This window comes from Triturus cristatus, chromosome 3_1, assembly GCF_964204655.1.
Source record: "Triturus cristatus chromosome 3_1, aTriCri1.1, whole genome shotgun sequence".
Taxonomy (NCBI): Eukaryota; Metazoa; Chordata; class Amphibia; order Caudata; family Salamandridae; genus Triturus; species Triturus cristatus.
The window spans coordinates 879,606,001-879,627,472 of NC_140583.1; the positions used below are offsets into that span (position 1 = coordinate 879,606,001).

General features: G+C 42.7%; 1 protein-coding gene across 1 annotated transcript in view; it reads left to right on the forward strand.

Annotated features, from left to right (window-relative positions):
• The window catches only part of STK39 (serine/threonine kinase 39), a 1,405,344-nt gene that overhangs the window by 383,114 nt on the left and 1,000,758 nt on the right, over positions 1-21,472 (forward strand). Inside the window, exon 3 of the mRNA XM_085645380.1 lies at positions 2,552-2,660. Within this exon, the coding sequence (XP_085501506.1) occupies positions 2,552-2,660 (109 nt within the window). The remainder of the gene's footprint in view (positions 1-2,551; positions 2,661-21,472) is intronic.

Here is a 21,472-nt window from a genome sequence, read left to right on the forward strand (position 1 = left end):
GTTTTGTGCAAAATCTTGCAGTTCACCCCATTCACGCTAAGGAAAACGGTAATGGGAGCCCTTGTACTCTCCCGAATTGATTACGGGAATGCGCTATACTTAGGTATAGACAAAGGCCAAACTGCTAAATTACAATCACTCCAGAATGCGGCTGCCTGCGTGCTGCTCGCACTCCCCAAATATCACCCCACGTCTACCAGTATAAGACAGCTCCATTGGCTTACCATCCTGGAAAGAGTGAAATTCAAAGCCCTCTGCCTGGTGCGCAAGACGCTCTTCGGTGGCAGTGCCACAGACATTCAAAAGCTATTCTCTTGGTACCAACCTCTACGAAGCCTGAGGTCCACCAACACAGGGTTGGTTCAGGTTCCTAGAATAAATAAGGCTAGATGGGATTGTAAGAGTTTTTCACATCATGCCGCTAAGCTGTGGATCTCTTTCCCCTCACAGCTGAGACTGCAATCCAATAGGATTATCTTCAGGAAACAGGTTAAGACCTGGTTGTTTCCTAAATGCTCTAAACAAGCAAGTTTCTGGACCTGTATGATCTCACCTCAGCGCCAAGACGCCTCGGCAATCGAGCGCTTTATAAATACATCAGTCAGTCAGTCAGTCAGTCGGCCAGGCGGCTGGGGGAAGAAGTCCACTTTAGTCCTGAGGCCCTCAGGAGGCAAGGGGACCTCATCCCCCCACCAGTTGCCGTTTTTTTTTTCTTTCTATATTTTTAGGAAGGAGGACCGTGTGGAGCCCCTTCCCTGGACTGTTTTGGGCATCTGGACCCAATGCCCCGGGGCCTGACCCTTTTTTAATCCTTATTTATTTATTTTTTAAAGGGAAGGGTGCTGTACCGCCCCCCTTCCCCGCCGATTTTGGCCCTGGGGTCCCCACCCCCACCCCAATCCCCAGGGCCTGGCCTTTCTTTGTTTTATTATTATTTTTTTAATAAAGGAGTGTGTGGCTCCCCTTTCCTGGCCCAATTATGGCCCTGGGGACCCCATTTCCTGGGGCTTGGCCTCTAGGCTAGGTGCCCTAGTCACACCCAGGGCACCCATAGGGTCTGTGGAGGGGGGAGCCTGAAAGCCTCCGCGAGCCCTGCTGGCTACACACCTGCTGCAGGAGCCGCATTACTTTGGGATACTTTGCTAACATGCAGCTCCCTTGATCCCAAAGTAGTGTCAGCTTGACAGTGATAAGGGAAACAGACACTTGCTCTGCTTTCAGCCAGCGAGATAATTTCTTTGAGTGTTTGCTATGGCATGGCAGGAGCGGTGCAAACTGCAATGTCCCGGGGCTCAGCACCCCGGGACATTGCTGAAGCCAGTTCCCAGTCCCCAAGGCAATGTAGGGCTCCAAGAGGGTGGCCGCGCTGCCCCCCACCTTTGTTAATTAAGCCCTGGGGAGGTCGTGGTCCCCGGGGCTGCAGGGGCCGCGCTGCCCCATATGTAATTTAAAAAAACTTCCCCAGGCGAGGTGGCAGTCCGCCTCCCCCGGACTGCGGGGACCGCGCTGTCCCGTATGTAATTTTAAAGAACTTTCCCAGGTGAGGTGGCAGTCTTTCGAGGTTGCGCTGGGGGGCCGGAGCCCCCCCACGCATTAATATCGATAATGTGGTCACAATATTTTTTCGGGTTCAATATTTTTGTACCTGATATTTTCGCACTCAATATACTGACATAAAGCCATATTGGCAATGCGGCTTTAATAATTTTCCCTCGGCCAATAGATCTCCTTACTGGTGGCCAGTGTAAAACTCCTGCAGTGTAAAGCACGTGTTGAAGATGTGTTTTTGTCGGCTAGCCCCTCAGTGTTTAGTACTTTTAGTGCCAAGATGTTTATAAATCGATTAATAGGTAAATGAATAAACAGCACCGAATGTGAACCTGTTGCAGGATCTTTGCCCGAAGGCCCTTCCTTCCCTTTTCTAACACATGTAGGATACGAATGTATCAAAGGCTGTCAGTGATGCAAAACATAGGAAGGTTTCAGTAGACTTCCCTAAGAACCAAACAATGAGCGTAGAGAGCCATTCGTTTGGGGCTTCAACAGATAGAAGACCGATTTGTCACACCCCTTTTTTGTTTTTATTGCATTTATATGGCAGCATTCTTTTACTGTGGGAGGTGAGTCGATACATTACGATGGCATGTGAAATTGCTGTCAATGACTCGTGTATCTGTTTCCAAGATGCTTGGAAGTATTCACCCATTCTTTTGTATTTTTAATTTCTTCTACGTTTTCATCAAAACTCAATGCCATTTTTTTTGTACAACAGAGTGTTATTTTCGATATAAAATATGTTTTTATTTTATATACAATACCTTGAAATAATCATAATTTGCACAAAATGCATGGCTCTCCGCTCTGTAGATTAGGAGTTTATAAATTTGTGTATAAACCGTTTGTTTCGCAGGAGAATTAGAACAATAACAGTGGCCTACAGAGTTCCACGGACAAATATGTACATTTCCGATCTTACTGTGGTAATTCTCATTATATGCAATAATGGTTTATTTCCCTCAATGTATCAACTCTTGTGCTGTCTTGTTTCCAGAAAGAAATACAAGCCATGAGCCAGTGCAATCATCCCAATGTAGTGACTTATTACACTTCCTTTGTGGTGAAAGACGAGCTGTGGTTGGTGATGAAGTTATTAAGCGGTGGTAAGTTGTTTACCTGCTTTTACTTTCTCTGTATGATTGCCTTGTTTTGGTGCCAATACTATTGCTTTCAGTATGGACTACATCATCAGAATAAATCAACGCTATTGTGAAGTTTTGTCACTTTTATATTGGAGATGTAGGTCTTTGTCTGGAAGGAATCAAATTAAATTCCAAAGAAGATCAACAAATAAAACAATACTTTGTTTAAAACGCAGACTTCTTATAAGCCTGATCAACTTTAGAGAATATAAACACTATTAACAAAAGGAAATCCAGGTGTTGGTGTTCTGAACCTCTCTGATTAGCAACCATGCAGAGAGTAACTATGGTTAACATTATAATGTAAACATTAAAGCGCTAAAGTAATTAAAACATTATATACATCAGCTCTCTGCAGAAGGGAATTTGCTAATGGTTTAGTTTGGTTTAAGTAAGGGAGAAGGAAAATCCTGCTGATTCTTTTGGGTGGACGATCTTGACAAATCTAGAGTAACACCACCCCCTATTTGCTCAACACCTGCACAAAAGGGAAAAATCCATGGGATTGCCCTTTTATTGAGAAGTTTTGAAGGCAATTTTAAGTATTATTGACTTGCTGCAGGATGGGGAGATGACCGGCTCGTGCAGTCCTCACTTGAGTACGGTTGGTCTACAGGGTGTCTACAGGGTGTCTCCATCAGCGGTACAAACCTACATGCATGGATTGTTGGGGAGGCCTGGACTTCTTGAGCCCTAGCAAGGTGTGCTACCATATTCCTTGAAGTGATGACCCCTATGCCACCCCATTGCCATTCCTCCTCCCTACCTTTTTTCATATGGCAAGTACCACCCCCTTATTTGAACATGGAGGTGGTTATTCCACTGAGTTCTCACTTCATCCCTATCTTCTAATTGGTGCTCAAGAAAGATGTTGGATTCTAGGCAGAGGACCCAGCAGTATAGTGAACAAGCTAAGAATCTGGCACGTCAGCTGCTCTCAAACAAAGAGCTGTGATTCCTTGTTCATTCTTACCAACTCTTACACTGCATGTGATGCTGCACGTGTGCCTTTGATGCTGAGTCTCTAACCTAAGAAAGACAGAAGGTGTCAAACATTGTCACAGCCCTCCCATTGCTAAAGAAAAATAATGTGCCTTGTTTCTGAATTAGGACGTGCTATCTCAAAAGCAGAAGTGATAGCAGACACTAGGGGCCTGATTGCGACTTTGGCAGTGCGGCAACAGGTCTGCCCTGCCGCCGCACCACCAAAGCTGTGGTCAGGCTGCCCGCCTGATTAGGAGTTTCCTCCTGCCTGGCGGGCTTGTTTTTGACGTTCTCATGGCGGTGTCCTGAAAATGAGCACCACAATGGGAACACCAAAAACAGTTCCTGCATGGCATGGACTGCTAAGTCCATGCTGTGCCGGAACTGGAGTGCATGCATACAGGTGGGCACACGTTTATTTAATTGGGTACGGGTTTTAGACCTCAGGGCGGCTGAAGGGGTAGGGGTACTTTTAAGGACAGCGCGGGTACGTTTTAGGGCTCAGGGCGGGGGGACTGGGGTTGGGGTAGTTTTGGTAGTGAGCAGGATTTTAGACCTTGGGGAGGAGAAGGGGTAGTTTTAAGGGCAGGGCGGGGTAGGTTTTAGGCCTCAGAGCGGGGGTCGAGGTAGGGGGATTAGAATTTAGGGCTTAGGGTGGGGAGAAGGGACAGGGTAGTGGTAATCTCTACCACGCATATCCCTTTACTAATCATGATTTTACTATGAAATTGCATGGTAAAGTTATGCGTGGTAAATAAATGCGTTGTTTAGATGCATTTGTGGTTAGGACGGTGTTGTAGAGGCACACGTGGTTCAGCCATGCATTCCTCTGGTGGGTGGGGGGGAGGGTGTGTGGGGTGTGTGTGTGGGGTGTGTGTGTGTGGTGTGTGTGTGTGCGTGCGTGTGTGTGTGTGTGTGTGTGTGTGTGTGTGTGTGTGAACAGATGCTATTATTTCATAACATTAAAGTGGCAGCGTGCATGTCAGGCCATAGTCCTTATGCCTTTCAGCTCCATCGTGAGCCTTAATCACAGGTGAGGCCGGTTGCAATTGTTGAGTAACCACGTGACTTAAGTAGTAGCTGCAATATGTCACTACAACATCCAGTATGCCCCTGAATTTAAAGTAAAGGTTAAATACTGTCCTTGACACCACACGCATTTTTAATTTCACTTCCGAAGCTGGTGATGAAAATTAAAATAAAAGGAGTGAATGCATTTCTTAAGTCCAATTAATGTGCACTGTGCCAGATAAAAATAGTCTTTAGTAAAGCATTTGAGTCCCAAACTAAAAGACAGCAGCCACATGCTGCTTCTTTCTCCCTTACTCGCCTCAATTCGCCAAAGTACAGGTAAAATCCAACTGGTGGCATGGAGGCAAGCAAGCCAGACTCCAATGTACATAAAAGCCCAGTCAAAATGAGCAAGTATTTCTTAGGGATAGACAACAAAAAAGTCAAAGAAACTGAACTACATCAGTGTCTTTGATGCATCTAGGAATGGTATATAGAACATGAAAGGTATCATAAAATTGCTAAACACACACATTTATGAATGATACAATCTTATAAAAAATGTTTGATTTTAAAAAATACACAGAGACATACTTTGATTGTAAACCTCACCAAATATTTGCCACCTTTGTTTGCTGAATTCAATCATATTATGATCTTCCTTTTATTTGATCTCGAATTACAGTAAATATCACATCATTATAAATGATGTCAAGCAACCACATACCGTTCTATTCTTGACTTTAGATGGACAATCAACCATGAAGATGTGGTCTTGAGATGTTTATTGCAACCACACCTCCAGACTAACTGTGTCCTTCTAACTTCCTGTCACTACAGACATTTATTGTACATCCTTTTATCAAGCAAATTTAATTTTGTATTTTGATGTGTTCTCCTAGTTTCTCTGTAGAATTTTGGGGTAACCTCTGTTTGTTTTATATGTAAAAGGGGCTCACCTGTCCCCAGTCCCAGCAAATGCTTTATTGTAGATGCTTTTCAGAGTTCACCACATATATTTTCACCTGTATGTAAAGTTGGTTCCAGTATAAACATGCTCTCTCTCTAGGTCACATTAGTCATATCCTCTGGACTGATACTGTAGTTCACCGGTTATTGTGATAATGTTGGACGTGGCTTCCTATGTGTGGTCTTCCCCTAACTTTTTGCCTTCCAGCCTACTGTTTTTGCTGACTTGGTTTTGCTGGCTTTAGGACTCTGTCCAATTTACCACTAGTAACCAGTGATAAACTGCTTCTCTCTCCTTTAAACATGATAACAATGGCTTACACCCAATTAGCATATTTAATTTACTACTAAGTCCCTATTAAAGTGATACTACCTGTACCCAGGGCCTGTAAATTAAATGCTACAAGCAGGCCTCCAGCACTCATTGCGCCACCAACTTAAGTAGCCTTTCAAACATGCCTCAGGCATGCCATTTCAGCCTGTGTGTGTAGTTTTAAACTGCCATTTTGATCTGGAAATGTAAACCATTTGCCAGGCCTAAAGCTTCCTATTTAATATGTATGTCACTCCTAGGGAAGGCCCAAAATAGCCATAGGGCAGGCTGCAGTGTATTTAAATAGTTGAACATGTACTTTTAAGTTTTACATGACCTGGCAGTGAAAATCTCTTAAATTAGTTTATCACTACTGTAAGGCCTATCTCTCCTGCAGGAATACATTGGGTTTACTCATTACATTTAGTAACTGATAACTTTCAATTGAGAGCAGGTAGAAATGCCGAGATTAGTGTCTAAAAAATTGTAAATTAAAACCTTCTTTAATGGTAAAGTCGGATTTTGAGTCACAATTTTGAAAATACAGCTTTTTAGAAAGTTGACATTTTCTTGTCCTAACCATTTGCTGTCTGCAGCCTGTTTTCTGCGTCCCATTACTAGGTGTAGCTGGCAGTTGGTCTTTGTGTATCACTAGCAAACAGTGAGACAAAGGCTTATAGGTGTTGGCAGGATGTGCCTTCTCTGACTTTATGAGAGGAAGGAACTGTCACCTGCCATCTTGCTGATCACAAAGGCTCTGCCTGAGCACCCTCACAAAGAGGTTGACTCTAGTCTGTTGTGACCCCAGACAATCTGGGGCCTGGATTGGGAGGCAGGAAATTCAAAGCACCTCTGGGGTGCAAACCTCAAGAATCTTCTCCTACTTCAAAGTGGGCACCAGGTATAAATATTTTACCCTCAGACCCAACTCTTCACTATACCTCTGGACCAGTGGAAGACTCAGAAGGACTGCTTTGCTGCTCTGCAAAACGGACTGCTACTCTATTGCCCTGCTGCCTGCTTCCCTACTGCCTTAGTGGACCTGCATCTTAAACCCAGGACCACTAAAGTGACTCCAAGGGTTTTTTGGATAGCCTCCTGATCAGAGCCTCATGGACAGAAAATGCTGGGTCTGATCTGAGGTGGCAAAGTGAGCTAAAGAACAATGATGGATTCAACCCTGATCTGTGACTGGGGGTGAGTGTCTGAAAAGTTTCAGCGCTCTGTCCATCATCTGCTTGTGTTTTCTTTGTTTACCCTAAATTGGCAGGGTATGCCCAGACGTGGGTCCTTTACTCACTTTGCCACTGGATTCAAGCTAGTCTGGCTGATGAGGTGTTACCCCGAAACCGGTCCCAGGATGCTTGTTTCCGATCCAGGGAAGACCTGGATTGGCAGTTCGGGCTGGACTGTTCCCATGAGGGACAGGGTCAAGACTGATTTGCATATGGCTGGGTCTGAACTGGGGTGGCTAAGTGAGCTAAAGAACGATGCTGGATACAACCCAGATCTCTGATTGGGGGTGAGTGTTTGAAACGCTTCAGCACTCCATCCATCATCTCCTTGTGTTTGCACAGAAATGCTCCAACCAGCTTGAACCCAGCACCTCGACTGTCTGCTGTGATTCCTACCCCCAGGTAGTGCCACCCCTGTCCTAGACCCTTGGAAGTGGGCCTGAAGGCGCTCTGCCAGGACAGCTCTGGTCCTTTGACCAGAACCGACGTGACATATCTCCTCACAGCTCCTGCTGAACTTCTGTTGTGCAACCCCTCCTCGACACAGGACTTCACATCACAAGCCCCTTGTTGACAGCATCATCGATGATGATACAGGAACTAAGCATCGAAGCCCCGCAGCTTCTCCTGAACCACGGGGCGCAATGCATCTGTGATGCAGGATTTTGCATTCAAGCCTCTGATCGACGGCATCCTTGACGATGATGTAAGAATCTGTATTGCAGCCCCACAGCTCCTCAGAACTGCCATTGTGCAATGCATCCTTGATGCGAAATCTTGCAATGTTCTGCAAACCAGAATATAATGTACTTTGGTTTAGCGGGCGTACCCTGGTCCCTGTATCCAGACTGCACTCCATCACGGTCACCCTGAACTTGAGACTTTGTCAGGGTCCAGCGTGACCAGATAACCACAGTTGGCTACTTTGTACTTCTAGGGCCCAATTCACAGAACTCATTTAAGACACAATCCTAAACTTACTACCATTTTGGTATTCACAGAAGGCACTTACTCATTTTGGTATTCACAGAAGGGACTTACTCATTTCGGTATTCAAAGAAGTTAGGAGTCCTAACTTTTGGACTCCTAAATGCTTTCTGTGAATACCGAAAGTCTTAAAGTTAGGATTTTTCTCAGTTTAGGAGTAGTAAAGTTAGGACTCCTAACTTTAGGACTCCTAAACTGAGAAACATCCTAACTTTAAGACTTTCGGTATTCACAGAAGGCATTTAGGAGTCCTAAAGTTAGGACTCCTAACTTTACTACTCCTAAACTGCGAAAAATCCTAACTTTAAGACTTTCGGTATTCACAGAAAGCATTTAGGAGTCCTAAAGTTAGGAGTCCTAACTTTGCTACTCCTAAACTGAGAAAAATCCTCACTTTAAGACTTTCGGTATTCACAGAAGGCATTTTAGGAGTCCTCAAGTTAGGAGTCCTAACATTACTACTCCTAAACTGCAAAAAATCCTAACTTTAAGACTTTTCGGCATTCACAGAAGGCATTTAGGAGTCCTAACTTTTCTACTCCTAAACTGAGAAAAATCCTAACTTTAAGACTTTCGGTATTCACAGAAGGCATTTAGGAGTCCTAAAGTTAGGAGTCCTAACTTTACTACTCCTAAACTGCGAAAAATCCTAACTTTAAGACTTTTCGGTATTCACAGAAGGCATTTAGGAGTCCTAAAGTTATGACTCCTAACTTCTGTGAATACCGAAATGAGTAAGTGCCTTCTGTGAATACCAAAATGAGTAAGTGCCTTCTGTGAATACCAAAATGGTAGTAAGTTTAGGATTTTGTTTTAAGTTAGTTCTGTGAACCGGGCCCTGCAACACTATTTTTACTTAAATCTTTAAAATTGCATATCTTCGATTCTACTGATTGGATTTTTTTTTTTGTGTCAAATAATTTATTATATTTTACTCTATTTTTCTAAATTGGTGTCAGATTTTTATTGTGTTGTGTTCTCAGTTTATTACTGTTTGAGGTGCTGCATAAAAACTTTACACATTTCCTCTAAGTTAAGCCTGACTGTTTTGTTCCAAGCTACCAGAGGGTTAAGCACAGGTTAGTTTGGGGTTTGATTGTGACTTCCCTCCGACTGGAACTGTGGTTTCTGTGTGAGTAAGGTTTCAACCCTTCAACCAGTAATCCAATTTCCAATAGATACAAATAATTTTTGTATCTGGTGCAGTTATTTATTCAACCACCAAAGTAAAAGCTTGAGTGAGCACATTTTTCATGGTCACATTGCCCTTACGTTTTCCTTTTATAACCTCCTCAGACATTGTTTTTCTATTGTGTGTCTTAGAATCTATTTTTGTTTCAGGGCTCATCAGTTTTTACATCTTTTTCCAACCAATTCTCTCTGTGGGCTTATCATTTGCAAAAAGAGGAAACACAGCACATCGCCCTTGATATTCATTTGGTCAAGCATAAGTTTTAAAATCAAAATGCTCTCTTTCCTTGTTTCTTCATCCGGGTAGTACTCCATTCATGGTTAAATACGAGGTGTCATTTCAAGCCAGCAACTTCTGGTAATTGACTTGATTTCCTCATATAACTTTTTGTTATAATGGAAACCGCAAGGGTTATTTATTGCGCCTTAAGGGGGGAGGGGGTTGGCTCTTGCTTTCTGACTAAGCCATTAGGAGACACAGGATTTTCACATCTGTTTACAAGGCAGATTACCAATTGTACTTTTTCTGACCTGATGATGCAAAACTGAGTACATTTCGTCCTGTTGCTAATTGCATTTTCTCACCACTTGATTAATGTGGATTCATATTCAAAGGAATGCTCCTGCAATGCTGCACAGTTCTTTTCTATCTGGGGATAAATGGGATGTTCAGCTTCTCCTATTAATCTTTTCTATGAGGAACTATATGCTCTATAGATCTGAATTTGTACAGATGTTAAAAGTGATGGGAGCCGACACTCATTATTGTGGATTGGGTCTTATTTTTCATCTTTAGCGTTAGATCCATTGCAAGAGGCAGGAAAGGCATAAAAGAGAGAAAGAATGCAGAGTAGACAGTGACAAAGAGAGATGGCTGGGATGAACATGAGCCTGCAATTGCGAGATAAAGATGCATAAAGATGAAGTTGATGGAAGAAAGAGGCATGAGATTTAATCAAGATTCCAGCATTTGCCAGCAGTGGTTGTGGACATCTCAGAAAATGTTTGGTCTCTTGCACTTATTGTTTTACAAATAAAGCACTGGAGATCTCCTTGTTATCTGATTCCTACTCAAAGTTTAGGCCTTCTGCTTGGCGCAAACTATCACCTCACTTAAGACTTAAACCCCAATGCTTGTACCCCACTATCTCTCCTCTCAGTTTACTATCCAATGGTTTTACCGAAGCATAACTGAATGGCAAAGAAATAAAGGCTAGCTTGAATCTCTGATCAACTTTATGGAATCACCCAACCATTTCCAACCCTCTTCTCGGGGAGTCTCCTGGCACCTTCGGCTGATGTCCAAGCTTTCAATCTTGCATGCATGGGTTGCATTCTCACACACTGCTACAATCACTGTCCCCCAGTCTTTGGTGTGCCACAAATTTAAGTCATATTATCTGTTCATGTGATGCATGCAATTCTGCATGAGGGAATATGTAAGACTGTGATTTAAAAAAACAAAACACATTTTTAACAAAGTATTTAGTTGTGTTGTGGTACTGGTCACTGCATCTACCCATGTAAATCTGTGGATGATCTCCGCAGTCCACAGAGGGGGTGACCTCTGCAAAGCATGGAGAACATGCTTTGAGAATCTACCTACAGGAAGCTGGCTCCAAAATCTTTATATCACACAACCACACACTATTCTTTAGTAAACAAAAATGTTTTTTTTAAGAGTTAGATAAGATATTTGTATTACTTTTCTGTGTCCTGGGAGAAACTAGCGGTAAAGTGTTGTCCTTTGCTTGTGGAGCAGATTAATTAATAACCTGCTGGTGCAGAGATCACCACTTCGCCACGGGTTCTTATCAAGTAAGGAGGAGTCAACAGTGGAGCGAAGTACAAACTATAGGTAATTTATTAAGTATTCAGAATGGGTCTCCATCCAACGAGCACCATGGAGTTACTCAAGGAAAGGAGCACACTTGAACAATAGCTACATGGGTTTTTATAGGGAAGATGACAAACAAGGAACGCCCAGAGGTAAATAGAACTTTGGAAAGAACACACAAATGAGCTAAGGCAAGAATCTTTGTGCAATTTCTACGTTTTAAGGCTGAACAACAAAATGTGGTATTCTGAGTAGACTTTACTTGAGGATTAACTATTGCCTGAAAACCTTCGAGCAAGCTGACTCTGCATGTTTACGCAGCCTACAATATCTCAACTTTAGTTTTGTGACCTAACGTTTATGCAGGTAGCGTCAGGGACAGAATCAGGCTGAAAACAGATCAAAGGTGAGTATGAATGAAGCACAGCTAAATTAAGAAAATGAGAGATTCAGATTTTAAGGTTTCACAGTCCTTCCTTTTCAGCTTTGCTGAATACATAAGGAAGGTACATATATACATTTTCATTATTTCATCAATTTCAAGTTGTATCATCATGTCTCTACTTAATTCATGAATATTAATTGGGGAAAGCTTGATACTGTTACAGGTAGCTATATAAGCTGTACATGTCACAGGGGCATGCTGAATGCAGCAACAGCAAGTGAGAAAGATGGCTCCTATAATCACTATTCCCTTTAACTATGTCCAGCCCCAAGCAGAAACAATACCTCAAAACCATTCTGACCAAATCCATGTTCCTTTTTCCTGGTGTAAATCTGCAGTTATTTGACAAAGCTTTTGTGTGGCTCAATTAACGTTAAGGGCGTTTTATGTATTTGACAGTGTGAATCCTTAAGAGAGAACAAGGTGAAGTGATAATGTTCAGATGCGGTAGAAGTAGGGGGCACTAGGCTATGAACAGGGTAATATGTTTTAAGCCTCAAAAATAGACCCAAAGAAAAATCTCAATACTAACAATAGAAAACATACAGATATCCCTATTTTTCTCTTTCTAATCCAAAACTGTCGGCTTTTAGCGGGCACCTTCCTAAAGGGCCTTAATGACCGACAACTCTACCTATTTCAACGTAATCTATATACAAATACCTATTTCAGAAGAACACCTAACACTATTCCCTATTTTGATCTTTTAAAACCAACCTGTATGTTTCTTAACCTTCCTTCCTCTTAGTGTAGTATTTATTGTTTGATTGCCAAGATAACAAAGAGTAGCGTAACGATCAGCCAGAAACAGAGCAATGTAGTCTCAATTCTCCCAAAATTTCCTCACTACACTATCAGAGAGCATTAAGTCCCAAGTGTCTTTTGCTTCAAAGCCTCACTTGCAAGCTTATGTACTGGTCCGGACGTTGGCGTTCTTGACCACCGGCAGGGGTTGCCATCTCTCCAGAGATAGTTTCTTCAATCAAAGTCTATAGTTCTTTTCGGCCCTTGGCCACACTTTGTATCAATGTCAGATTGTCCTTGATCTTGGTACACCCTATACATTTGCTGACCGCCCCATAACCACCTCAACTGGTTGCAAGACCTTCAAAGGGCAGATCTGGGGGTGCAAAATATCCTGTTGAAATGGGGTACCTTTTCCTGTGCTATAAGTATGGCACATCATGCACTTCTTGACATAGAACTCTGCCACCCTGGGAATCAGATTATTGAACCATACATGATCTGACATGGCCACTATTCCTTTAGCACTGATATGGGCTGAACTGTGGGCCATGATAACAATAACATTCACATAATAATTTGGAAGCATTCATCTTTGCTTTCCTGACAGATCTATCCAACATCCTGTTGCATCCTGGCACCTGTATTTTGTTCGTTGTTCCTTCTGTTCCTCTGTAGCTTCTTCCTGTACTTCCCTAATGAAATCTAGAGTTTGATTAAACATAGTCACTTCTGGTGTCCATCTAACTGTCCCTACAATATACATTAAACTATACTCTAAATAGGCTGATCGTTTAGCTGTTTCATTGGCAAAGGTATTTTCCTGTATTACCTCATCTACAATTTTCTTGTGGACAAAATATTTAACAATAGCTGCTCTTTTTGGTAACATCAAGGTATCCAGTATCTTTACTGTTCATTCCCCATACTGTATCTTATCACCATACAAAATAAAATAAAACCTCTTTTTTTTTCTCTTCAAAGTTATCCGAATGAGGGAGCATCTCCAAAGGTATATATATTGATATTTACAGTCAAATCTTTACTTAATTAAAAAGCTCTAGTCAAAGCTGTCAGCTTCACAAATTGCGTTGACATTTGTTGTATTTTACATAACTCAGCCACTGATTTCAAGAGAGTAACTGTATAAGCCGCTGTACTAGAGCCATCAGGTAGTTTGTAACATGCACCATCCACAGACAGTTCCCCTGGTGGATCAGATATAGGGGTATGTGTCAGGTCTACCCGTCCCTTAGTCTCCTTCTCAGTAATAAAACATGCAATCATGCTTCTCATCTTGTTGGGACTCCAAGAGGGGTGGTACAGTGGGTGGATTCAAAATGTTACAGCATTTCAGAGTGATGTTTTGGAGCAAAAAGTATCAACTCATACCCTGTTAATATCGCACTGGCCAGGTGCTGGGTATGAATAATTTTTTTAGATATCCACTAAAAGTGGTACTATAATTGTTCAAATTGTGACCTTAAATATACACTTCCGATTGCTTTATCGCAGTGGGGTCCAATGTGGAGGAGAAATATGCACATGACCTATTCCTTCTTACATGGGACCGTGCCAAGTTGCAACCATTACATGCAAAAATTTGTAATAATCAAGTTTTACCTAAAGCAGGAGCATTACATAAAGCATTTCTAAAGTGCAAAAAGACAGCTTCACACTGATTAGTCCAAAGAAAACGGCATGCATACGTGCCTTAATGTTAAGGCAAGCAGGGGGTTTGCAATTTATGAAAAATGTGGTAATAAACTCATAGATATTAGATTGAGTCAGTGGTTTCTGCAAGTTCTGCACCAATTAGATCCTATGTTGTTGTATCGTCTCACCCCCCCCCCCTTTGACACGAGAGACCTAAATAGGTAATCTTCTGTTGATAATACTGTTATTGAAAAATAGATACTTTATGTCCCAAGGATACTAAGTGATGCAATGATTTCACTGTAACTTGTTTCAAACCTTCTGCTGTATTGCTATGTCTCCAACGAGAAGCTTACCAGTGTACGGTCCAACCTGTATTTTAAAAAATAAAACTCTGGCATTCAAAACAACATCTCTTTTATATTTTCACAACTCATAAACTGATGCCTACAGAGAAAATAGGTAACATTTTAAAAATGAAATTAAAACTATTATTTCAGTTGGAGATGTTTATTACTCATTTTTATAGCTTGGTACAAAGGGTATTGTAGCTATGGTTTGCATGCACTACACATGCTGCTCTTCAGTTTAAATTGTCAAAGCCTTGCATTTTTTTTTTCATTACTGCTGAAAACCCTGCCTAATGCACCAATGTGATCACTGCTGATACTCTTGAATGGGGTGCTCATTTTACATTACTAGTAACTTTTGTCACAGAAAAGGTTGGAGACCCTTGTACTAACATTCAGTTGTTGTGAAATAGGGCTTTGAACGGGGATGTCAGAAAATCCCATAGGTGTATTAACTTTACCTGAGAAACAACAGGATATTGAGGGACTACTATCTTGTTACTTTTTTCTCAAATCAATCATAAATTGATAAACTTGTATCCTGTATTTCATCCCCCCTTTTAAGGACAGGAAGAATAGGGCTATTACATACATTAAAGGAAACTTCCTTAAAGCGAGTAAAGAAATCGGGGACGGCCTCTCCCCGTTTCTGTTTACAAGCAGTAAGGAGTGTCCAATCTATTTTCCAAGCTGGAACCATCATTTTTATATAAGTAAGTATGTTACCATGGTAGATCCAGGATGAGCTGACTAGGTTTCTGGCCAAGTTTCCTATCTCTATCAGCTGCTATAATGGCAGTCCAATCTCCTCCCAAATCAACAGCATGATCCTGTTTCCAGGTAAGTCGCCACATATCTGGTGGCAGGATCATACCCAAAAAAAAATATCGATATCCGCTATAGTCATAATACAGGAATCAATGGCTGCCTATACATGATCATAAAATCCCCTAGGATTTTGCCTTATGTCTGGTAAGGAGGCTTTTAAAGTAAGTACATCCATCCTTTTCCAGGGCGTATATATCCAATTGTATAAAAAATGGGCTCTAGCATTAGGACTATTTGGGCATCATTATCCTCATTCCCTCTTCCAGGAATGCACTGTGGTGCAGCTTCCCTCATAGGACTCTTTATTCAAGGAGAGGAAAAGAGTTCATTAAATTATCCAATTATCATTACAATAGCATTATTAATTCTATCTACAGGGAAGGCCCCTATCTGACACTGTCTATTAATTGCTCTAACGTCATCCAGGCCATTTTACCCTGTAGTCATCTCCCATTGAACCATAAGTTGATGAGAGAGCTTATTTATAAGACAAATAAGCTCACCTTCAGAAAAAATCCTGAATCTGGTTTATCATGTCTTCTACTTCTATTTCAAAATCACTTAACCAATTTAATACCATCAATCTTATCGCATCCTGACGAAACTGAGGTACAGTAGAGCGAAGAACTCGAGGGGTTAGAACAGATGCAGAAAGTACAGAATCATTAGACATTTGAAGTGCAATGGCCTGAGGTGGAGGCTCAGAGGCTTGGGATGGGGGTGCAGTGGCTTGGGTTGGGGGTGCAGTGACCTGAGTTGGAGAGGGTAAAGAGTGTACCGGTACTGGTTGAAAAATAAGGGGCTGAACAACCGCAGGCAAAGGAGATGGAACCGGGGGTACATGGGGAACAACATTCAATGGTGCAGGGGGAAGAGGTGTTAAAGGTACATATGGGGGTGGGGGTCATTCTATCAACAACCTATCAATATCTGAATCCACATCTTCTTGGTGGACCTGAACTGCTACAACTGGTCTAACTATATATTCCTTAGATATTAATAATCTATGCTGAACTTCCTTATCCTTCAATTCCTTACACTTCTGATACTCTGTTTTCCTTTCCTGTTTCTTTTGTACCTTCTCTGCTTTGAGCTGCCGCTCCATCACTTCTTTTCTCCACATATGCAAACTGTAAAACATAGCCGGCCTAACTTTCTTCAAAATCAATTGATTCTCTAAATACTCGAGTTTGTGAGGGTCCATGGTTCCCTCTAATGGCCATTATAACTGGGGGATCCCCTTTTGTATATTTGTTCCAAAACGAATTTATACATGATGGAACAAATACCATATTTGATGTACATCTCAAAATTTGGCATACCTTCTGGTGGCGCCGGCTAACTTGCTTCCAAAATGCTCTGCTTATCGCAGCAGCAACAACAAAACTTCCAAAGGGTGCTAATCACAGGCATGTTATATAAGATTTTAAAAAAACTTATAAACAGAGAGAAATAAAAAATATTCTCACATTACCTGTAAGAAAAAATGTTAGTCAAAAACAAATAGCAAGTTCCAAAACAGAGTCTAAGTTTCAAAATGCCAAACTGATCCTAGGTTTCAAAATTCCAAACAGATTCCGAACGGAGTACCAATTCTGAATGGATTACCAAACAAATACCAAGTCAAGACGGATATCAAGTCAAGCAAATACCAAACAAATCCTAACCAAATGAACAAATGAACCGGTTCAATACAGATTTACCTCATGCATAGTCTTCACCTCCCACCTGTCGATCCTTCCTGATCCAAAGAAAATCACCAACCGAAGGCCCCTGTCAAGGCTAGCAGCCGCCAGGAAGATCAGAGTTGGAGAGCAGAAAAATCACCTTGGACCATGAGCAACACTAATCTCATCAGGTGGGGCGCTTCCGCAGCGAAGTTCATCTTACCAACCTGATCTCCTTCCCTGGTCCGACTGCAAGCGCTTGATGAGGCCCTACGTTGGGCGCCAATTTGTGGAGCAGATTAATTAATAACCTGCTGGTGCAGGGATCACCACTTCGCCACGGGTTCTTATCAAGTAAGGAGGAATCAACAGTGGAGCGAAGTACAAACCATAGGTAATTTATTAAGCATTCAGAATGGGTCTCCATCCAACGAGCACCATGGAGTTACTCAAGGAGAGGAGCACACTTGTACAATAGCTACATGGGTTTTTATAGGGAAGATGACAAACAAGGAACGTCCAGAGGTAAATAGAACTTTGGAAAGAACACACAAATGAGCTAAGGCAAGAATCTGACAGCCTCTGTGTTTTGTGCAATTTCTACGTTTTAAAGCTGAACAACAAAATGTGCTATTCTGAGTAGACTTTACTTAAGGATTAACTATTTCCTGAAAACCTTCGAGCAAGCTGACTCTGCATGTTTACGCAGCCTACAATGTCTCAACTTTAGTTTTGTGACCAAATGTTTATGCAGGTAGCGTCAGGGACAGAATCAGGCTGAAAACAGATCAAAGGTGAGTATGAATGAAGCACAGCTAAATTAAGAAAATGAGAGATTCAGATTTTAAGGTTTCACATGCTATGAGGCTTGGCTGCAGTTTGCAGTCCAAGACCCACAGGAAGTAGACCTGCCAACTCTTATGGTGCCACCACGTGTCACACAATTTCAGCTTCCTTCACACAGTCACCCAGTAAAAAGTTGAAATCACTCAGCGGCAGGCAAAATGAGCTGAACATCACTGTAATCAGTGAATTTCCAACTCGTTTTCAGAGGCAGTAAGCAGCGGAGGTCCATTAAGAGTTGTGAAAACACCCAAGGACATCGGCGACAGGCTTGATGACCCTTTCTTTTTTTTTGGGAGGGGGTGTAAGGCTTGGTGAGGGGCAGAGTGCCTCTTCGGTTGCCTTGGAATAAGGCCCTACCCCCTCCTCACACAGTGACATTCAATTATAAATTGTCGGGTTTGACACAGGGATGTGGTTCATAATTAAATGTATGTCTGTCTAATTTAACATAAGGTACGGCATCACACTAGAAACATTTATTGTTTTATATGATTATCACTTCTTCCCCAAAAAGTCTGCGCTGTTTGGGATTACCCAAAGTACAAACGTTGTTCCCTCCCCACACTCCACAATTAACTCATGCTCTCGAACCACACTTCAAATGTAATCATTTCTGATGGGATTTTGCTGAAGGACTGCATTAGACAGTGCTTAATTTGAGCCAGTGGTTTCCGGTGGTGAAGTACTGGGTATTTTAGTCCCAGCGGTGCAGGGGCACACACCCTATGACTTCTGGGTTCACCCTGTTCCAGACCTACAGAAACACAGAGTCTTCTGGGTGAAGTCAAAGATTCGTTTATTGGCTGCAGACCAATTACAGGTATCCTAGAAGTACAACAGCGTGTATGTTCTCAGGAGACTGCTGAAAATCATAGGAACGGGCTTCTCCTTAAGTACAAAAAATCATGCTTCAGGCACACATTCCTTGGTTTACGATATGGCCATTACAAGTATACATTACAAACAAAAAAACAGAGTCATGATGACCATCCCACATTCCAGTTCGGCCAGCCCACAATGATTTACACAGTAAGGTTCAGATCCCACATTTGATGTCAATAGACCCCCCCAATAAACATGAGCATCTCCTGTTTTGGGAAACAAGTCATAAAGCAGGAACAAGCAGGTGTGAAAGAGATTAGCCGGAGGATTGTGTAGAATGAAAGGGTTTTATGACGGGTCAAGCCCTGATGCTAATCACAGGTGGACGGAGGAAGGGGAGCTCGTGAGACCGGTTTGACCTGGGGCAGCAGAGCCAGCTGCCCAGGTCACAGAGAAGTCAGAGGGAAAGCCCATGTACTGTGAGGCCCGTATTTACTCCATTATAGCCTATGTGAGGGCAATGACAAGATGGCCACTGCTTCCAAAATGGAACCCGCGTAGTGAAGCAGAATAACGTGTACACAGTGCATTCATAGCTAGAACGATATATAAAGCACTTGTACATGCCGCATTTACCATTTGCGGTTTGCTAATACCAAGATAGACAGGGGTAGGGCCCTGTTCCCTACGCGGTCCCAGAGATTAAAGTACGACAGACCCTCCTTTTGCCCTTACATAGGCAATCACTATACTCATCTTAATCCGAGTCCAGGTCAATGTTCACGAAGTCATGGAGATGTTGCTGTAGCATCATCCTATTACTTAGCTCGTCCCTCGATACAGGTTTCCTTACACATAAGGTAGCACAGAGGCCACATATCGCAGGAGCACACTGTATGCACAGACAGAACAGGAAAAGAATGGCTAAGATCATTCCAATGACCATCAGAACTTTCCAACCCCAGGCAGATATCAATTCCCAGAACCACCCCACCAGTGACCAGTCTCCCTTATCCACGTGTATGGATTCAGATATTTTATGGAGTTTGGAGATGGCTTGATACACTGTTGGAGCATTATCTGGTATGAAAATGCAGCAACTAGATTGGATGACCTTGCATACCCCACCGCGGTCTGCAAGAATAACGTCTAGAACCATGCGGTTCTGCAAAGTCATAAGGCGATCCGCTTGGAGCTCAGCCGTCAGATTACCAAGGGCACCAGCCGTTACATTGACAGTGGATTCAACCACACGAGTCAGCTGTCTCAGGTTCCTACTATTCACCATAGGTCCCCAAAACGGCAGGAAACCCAAAAAGAAGTCTCCCGCTTCCTGACCGGCAGTATCCTCCTTACTAATCACACCTCTCACAACTCTGGTCTTGTGATAGTCAGAGGCAGCAGTAAATGTCGGCGGTAGCAAGTTCGCAATATAACATGTGCCCGAGAAATCAGGGGGCAACCATGTATATGCTCGGTCATTACAGATGAAATATGTGCCCTTGGCAGCCAAAAACGCAGGGGAAAACTGTGACGGGAAGGTGTACGTTTCAGTACAGTCACTTCTTCCCAGTTGAGCTCTAGGATTCTGACCATTACCCTGTAAGCAGAACCGACCCATGTGGGGTACGACCCAGATTGGAGATGAGATTTTTCGCTGTCTTTCACCCAGACTAATACTATACCCCGTCGCGTTCCATCCTACATAAGGTCTCAACTCTTCTTTGGGAATGGATGAGTAGGCATCGATATCCCTACTCATATCGGCAACTCCTTTTATCAAAGCCTTATTATTGGTGATAGGTCTGATGGAACGCGGTTGGCGAGGGGAGTATGTATCTAGAGCATAGAGAAACATGGTCTGGAATGCCCATGACGATCCATTGTAACTGTACGGCAGCACCAGGTAGGGAATACCCTTGTTAATGGTATGTGGCATTAACCCACAAACCCAGCAATTGGTCGTATTCATTACCAGTTGGTGCTGGTGCAAGAGCTGGATAAACTAGTTATTTACGAACTCTGATCGTCTGGTCTGTTCGTGCTCAGGCAAAGGGTGAAAAGAGTGAGAGGAGGCAGTAGAAAGAGGTATAGGCTGTTCAGTGGGTGTAATGGGCTTTTGAGCGGAGAAAAACACAAATCCTACAATAAACATCATGATACTACACAGTGTAAAAAGGCACAAAAATACAAAACATTTACTTTTTACAATTCTACACATCCTTGCGTTAAAGTTCATTTCCTCAATCGGTCTCTCCATCTTAAAAAACTCCATCCTCTACTCGGGCCGCTCGCGGCGGATGAGTGTCTTCTGCTAAGGGGCACGCCTGTCAGTCCAGGGAAACGCCCTAGACCAACCAGAACCGTTGACCTAACGTCTTCGGCCTGTACCCCAAAGTCTTGGCACCGCGACCCTGCGGCAGAACCCGGATGGTGGTTCGAAAAACAAAAATCAAGAAAGTCTTTCAGATGGGAGAGCAAAAATGTCAAAAAGGAAATAGTAAGGAAATCTTTATTTGTCCATGGGCCTTGGTCTCAAATTATAGCGGAGACGGCCAGGTGCTGTTTGGTCTTGAAACAAAAGTTCAGGCTCAATGGTGTCCAATCGATTTGATGGTGGCACAGCTTCTTGCAGAATATTGTCACTCTCTTGGTCTGAAACTGTGTCTTTTAGGCGTGCGTCACTGAATGGTATAAAACGAGGCACAGGGTCTGTCTCAGAGTCGGCGATACCCTCCTTGACCCACTGGTCATATGGCAGAGGCAAAGGGACTACTTTGCAGTGGGTACCATGGATCCAGTGTTTCTTCCCTTTTACTCGCACCGCTGATCTTGTCGACAGGAGCACAAGGTGAGGGCCGATCCAGCGAGGCTCGTCGTTGCTCTTA